We start from the raw sequence: 5,774 nt of genomic DNA on the forward strand, positions 1-5,774 counted from the left end.
CCACCGCTGAGTGGATGAGAGGGGATGAATCAGTGAAAGACAGAAAGAGACGGGGCAGTGTTTCTGTGAGGAAAGACAACAAGAAAATGACACGTGTTAAGAGGACAGCCTCGAGTAAATCCGTCTCTGAGACTGATTGAACTTGACCTGAGGAAGGAGGATGGATCGAAGGATGAGAAGAAGAGGAGAGCGAAAAGCTATTACCTGTTGCTTACATGTAATAATTAGAATTATATATTTTTTGGCCTTAAGAGGGTGTTACAAGGAATATAGACTGCCTTTATCAAAGTGGCCCCTGTGTGGAGCTCTGACCTCCAGCGGAAACTTTTTTTTTTAACCTCCGTTGATGAAGTTTGACGGAGATCCTGTTTTCACCGAATCACTGAAGAAATTACTAATAAGCTACACATATATTTTTGATCAAGAACTGATATTTTGTTTTTTGATTGATATTAGAATCAATGATAAGTTTTAAGAGGCCGCCTGGAAAGTCTTATCAGAGCCACATCATGCCTTGTCATGTGAATTATTTCACATTTCGATACATGCTACATGATACTACATGGCCACTGTATAAGCTCCTTTTTACTGTATGATCATGTGATCTGGTTACAGAGCACTGCAACATGGTGGGCTGGTGACAAGTTTGCTTTGAGGATTTGAAATGTAGTTTTGATGTACACTGTCCAGGGTAAAAGAAAGAGCTGACTGATTTATTGAAGCATATGTGCATGTAAGGGGCTTCTACTGTGGCTGTTAATGTACTGTATACACAGAGCTACGTACTGTTTTTAAGAGCATATATGATCTGTTTCTAAAGATATAAAAGCATTTTTACTAAGAATTTAGTAACAAATTGAAAAGTGTATACACTATCCATAAATGTTCTTCGCTGCTATCTGCATTGCTTTACAAATCTAGGCCTCTTAATGTCTGCCTGATGTCTTTACCAAAGTTGCTCAAGCTGATTTTGTGCCCCATCATACTTTGATCATTTAAAGCGCCTTGCAGGACCACGAGTGCCTTCACCATAGTGTTGCCTGTCGAATTACACTTTTAGCATGACTGCCTAACCCTGACAGTGTGACTTACTGTGATCTCAGAGCAGTGCAGAAGCTTGGTTCGTGACAATTCTTCAGTGCAGTAGTGTAAGACTTTTTACTGTCCTATTTCTCAGATATCCTCTGGTGCTTGATACCATTACACTACTTAAGAATGTAAACTGTACTGTATTTAAGGTATAGGAAGTCAGAGTATGTATTTTATGCTGACCTGATTTCTCTGCCTTCCTCTCCTTGTAGCATTTCCCGACTGTATCTGCAGTATGAAAGGCTTGTAGATTTAAGAGATTAGGCGCTCCTGCCATTTTTCTTTGTATGAGAAACAAGGCCCTTAACTGAACTCCCCTTAAAGGTGCATGTGTAAGAATTGGCCTCCTCTCAAAGGGGCCATCTTATAACCAGAGTGACCGCAAACTGCTGCTATCTGTAGATGCTGTTAGCTAGTTACCTCAGTTCGTCTTGCAGCTAGCGGTCTGGACTGGGAGCTGGAAGTGGTATTATGAAAAAGGACAGGTTGGGGCTAGCTGGTTAGCATGCTATATTTAGTAGATATCTCTGCTACACAATACATAGATGTTTTTATATAATGTCAAAACTTCTATTTCTTTACATTCTGTTGACAGTTTTAGTTTAGATAAGTTTGGTGGAATATTTTTAACATTTCTTACATATTGCACCTTTAAAGGTGCAATATGTTACTTTTCTGGTAACAATTTTGGCTAGTTTGCCCTCAAAATACAAGCCTGTTTTCCTCTAATGTTTACAAATAAAATGTAAACATGATATGTGGTACATGTAAAAGTAATCACTTGCCTATTCCTGAGCTCTGTCTCTTTGTTTGTTTATGGGCCTGTAAAAGGTTGGATAGTGCACCTTTAATCACTTTGTGTCTTCAATCTGTTGATAACCTCAGATTTAAATTCTGCAGTCATAAAATCTAAGAAAAACGTTACCAGCTGAGGTTAAGAGTAATGCCAATTTAATGATCTTTAATCATGAAACAGACATTCTTCACTTAAACCTTTTCATGCATCCATAGCTACAGTAATTATCACAAAGAAATATATTTTAATGAAATTTATGACATCACCATGTCAAGCAACAGGATGACCATATTTGGTCCATATTTGTTGTCACCTAGGAGGTGAGACTTTTCTCCTGGCATGTGAACGCAGAAATATTTGGGAGTCCCTCCGAGTTGTGAGTCTTTGTTGAATCCAAAGCCTTTGAGGATGAGAGACAGTGAGGTAGCACAGGGTTGTATGGTACAGTAGTTTGTTCAATCAGCTGTCAAATTACATTAATTGTTGTCTGGTGGCGGAGAGGTTTATGTAACATTCACTGTACTGTGCAAAAATATAAGATGTGCTTTATATTTTTACACAAATTTCAAATGTAATTTGTGACTTTTTTTTATATCATTGCACCTTAAGTTTAGGTCTTAGTGTAGGCAAAATCAAAAGCTTACGCTTTTATTTTGTAATTTATTCAGTTCTGCCGAAGGTCTCCTACATCATACATTGATGGTGTTACAGCAGTGACCTTTGACCCAAGGGCCACACACTTTGTAAATACATACAGATTTGTAATATAATGTGCCTTTACCTTTTTCCAAATGAGTGTAATATTCCTAAATTATGTGTTATACTTTGATGTTGCATTTATATCCAACGCAGACAAAAAATAGAGTTAGAATGATAGGACATTATACTTGTACAACAATAAAACAACTAAAACCAATGATTGTATTTATTTAATTTACTTACATTCTTCACCACAAGTCAGTCACACTTTTGAGATTTTGCCTAAAGAGGCTCTGTATTAGAATTTAAAGGTAGGTAGCAGCAATCAGTGAAGATCAGCATTTATCTGTAAATCACACTCAGTAGAATTTAATTAATCAGGATTTATGACTGGTTTGACCCACAACCACAGAAAATTAACCTTGGACAGATCAGATGATCACTATGATTGTGTCTGTGTGCATGGACAGTACGTGTGGATATGTATAGGATCAGCAGCACTGATTACAAGTATTCCAACATTTTAAATTTCACAAGGAACAATTGAAAAATGTATCCACAGTGAGACCATCATGTCATTTCCAGGTGACGTCCAACTGACTCAGAAAACTGGATTCACTAACAGTGGATCTTGTCCCACTTTGTCATTTTAGTATCCTTTGTTATCAAACTTCTCAGGCCAGCCGGGCAGATTAACATATCTGAGGAGGGCAGCTCAAATAAATGCTCGCAGTTGGAGCTGCTACTATGCATGGTTTGCATATTATCATGCAGCTTACATCAGTATAAATAAAAAATGATAAAGGTAACACTCTGTCCATGGCAGAGTTGGGAATAGGGATGCTCCGATCAGGGTTTTTTGCCCCCGATACGAGTCCGAGTCCTTTGATTTTTGAGTATCTGCCGATACCGAGTCCCGATCCGATACTCTTATAATACATTTAAAAAATTAAAAAGATCGAAGAAAACTATCCAAGGTGTCCCTTATTTTTTATTATATTTTACCACCCCTCGATATCCCAAATTTACATATCTGACAGTTTGCAACTGCATCGTTCTCGTCACTCACTTTAAAATACTTCCACACAGCAGACATGGTGCGCCACAACTCGCCACTCCGCTTCAAAACAAACTGGCGTGCTGGTCTTCTGCGCATGCGCATGTCGTAAACGGTGGTAGTAAATACTCATTTTATTTTTTTTATTTTGAATCACCAATAGCCCATATATCAACAATCTAATACAAATAATGACTAAATAAATATATATAAAACCGATCTCTGATCGGGTCGTAACGTCCGAGTCCCGATCGAGTCTTCAGTGGCGTGATCGGCCCCGATTTCCGAGTCACGTGATCGGATCGGTACAACCCTAGTTGGGAAACTCCTCTCCAAGTCCTGCAACACTTGGCCTGGTCTGAAAAAGGGTACAAGTCAGTCAGTCTGCAGATTGTGATGGTCTGCTGTCCAGTGGTTAGGAGGGCTGATTGGGGCCTTCTGCTGGTGTGAAACCTTCTGACTCCATCTTCTCTTTGTATTTAAGGAAGCCTCTTCTCTTGGTGAAATATTTCACCTGTGAATGAAAAGGGAAAAGATGGCTTTCTTCTTATACTCGAGTGAAGTTTGAATGGTGAGAGTTTTATTTTAATTTAAAAACAGCTTTCAAGATCGACAATTCTCAATTAAATACATTTATATAGTCATTTCATCCTCTCTGACATCACGGTCCACACTAAAAGATAAAAAGATGGGACAATTTACCCATTGTGCCGGGCAATTTGCCTCAAACTCGCTCTGGAACTTCTGGCAAGATGCAGCTTTGTCATCATTGTCATCCAGACACTTCCACAGTTTGTCCCTGGCCTCCCAGCAGGCTTTCCTCGCTGCTGAGTTTGGAGCCGACATCTCTGCTTGACCCTTGGAGAGACTTTAAATGTAAATACTGGGTAAGTAGATAGGAATGAGTAATCTGCAATGTGCAGGGAAAACTGTTGATTAGCACCATTATAAACAATTGGGGTACACCATCTTAAAAACTACAATCTATGCTTCAAAAGTTCCCATTACAGTGAGTCTACTACTACCTTATGCTATATTTGTTCACTGTTTATCCTCATATACTGTCCCTCTGACTTATACTATTTGCTGGCTATAACTTTATACTACGAATTTACATACATACACCAGCCTTATAAGACTCAACATTTTCATTTAGCCTACATAACACCACTCTACCATGTTTACTGGATACTAGACAACAAATAATTGACTTTGAATCCCACTAAATTTCCATTCAGCTAATATGTAGCAGGTAAGCTGACAGTAACTGAGCTATCCTGTATAAACTCAACAGTCACTCACCGAATGAGACGTTTAACCCTCAAAAAGCATTTACTACTCCCAAACACCGCTGCTCTGAGCTTCTGTCACTCCATAAAACCCGAAAAAACAATAAATAACACCGTTACTACACTACAAACACGACACTTTTGTAACGTGTTGTTGTAGCACTGAGAGGAGTGAAGGACGCGCACAGAAGCACTTCCGTGTCGCTTGGTGATGACGTCGTGTCGGCGTGATTGACGAAATGGACCGGGTGATGGCGCAGTTGGTTAAAAAATGAAACTCAGGCGACACGTTTGTTTTACATTAATTGTGACTATTAACAGCTAAATAAGTCAAGGTAAATTAACCAGAAATACAACAGACGACGTCTTGAAACAAAATATGGCGTCTCATGTAACTTGTGTTTCGTTTGTTGAGGGTTTTGTTCTGGCTGCCATGATAATCTCGAGTGAAAGGAAGCAACAGGTGAGGAGGAGTGAATTATTAGCAAATGTAGCATCCTTCTTTAGCTTAATAATATGCGTGAATTATATTTTAACACTGCTTCTTCTCTTCAGAGGTTATGTAACTTCTAACAGGGCTCCAATATCCAAATTATTTTATGTACAAATGCTTTGGCATGGTATAGTGGATGTCATTTTCTCAAAAGAAGAAAAACAGTTCCCCCTAGGTTAGAATTAAACTGTCAAAATGAATGGAATTCGACAACGGTATGGTATAAGTTCAAGTTTGTGTTCGCTAACATTTCCCACCTGTCTTCCCCAATGTATCCCTAATTGTAGTAGTGGTGACTACAGGTTAAAAGTTACAGTTGTGTATGTTTTTGTGTGCAGTCAATTCAAATCA

General features: G+C 38.7%; 1 protein-coding gene across 4 annotated transcripts; it reads right to left on the minus strand.

Annotated features, from left to right (window-relative positions):
• Positions 1-3,827: 3,827 nt before the first annotated feature.
• On the minus strand, positions 3,828-5,128 carry coa6 (cytochrome c oxidase assembly factor 6). Of its 4 annotated transcripts, none has more exons than XM_073480792.1 (3): positions 4,944-5,128; positions 4,344-4,499; positions 3,828-4,155 (listed from the first exon to the last, which is right to left on the minus strand). In XM_073480792.1, exons 2-3 carry the CDS (start codon positions 4,485-4,487, stop codon positions 4,057-4,059), a joined length of 243 nt encoding a protein of 80 aa, XP_073336893.1. In that variant the 5' UTR covers positions 4,488-4,499; positions 4,944-5,128; the 3' UTR covers positions 3,828-4,056. The 4 variants fall into 4 exon arrangements, with proteins under 4 accessions (XP_073336893.1, XP_073336892.1, XP_073336890.1 ...); XM_073480791.1 differs by having other exon boundaries at positions 3,829-4,155; positions 4,344-4,551; XM_073480789.1 differs by having other exon boundaries at positions 3,830-4,155; positions 4,344-4,509.
• Positions 5,129-5,774: the final 646 nt, after the last annotated feature.

Source organism: Pagrus major, chromosome 14 (genome assembly GCF_040436345.1).
Source record: "Pagrus major chromosome 14, Pma_NU_1.0".
NCBI lineage: Eukaryota > Metazoa > Chordata > Actinopteri > Spariformes > Sparidae > Pagrus > Pagrus major.

Coding starts and splice junctions, on each gene's coding strand:
- coa6 (XM_073480792.1), bottom strand. CDS start 4,487: ATGTCGGCTCCAAACTCAGCAGCGAGGAAAGCCTGCTGGGAGGCCAGG. Junction 4,156..4,343: donor CAAATTGCCCGGCACAATGG/GTAAATTGTCCC, acceptor TTTCATTCACAG/GTGAAATATTTCACCAAGAG.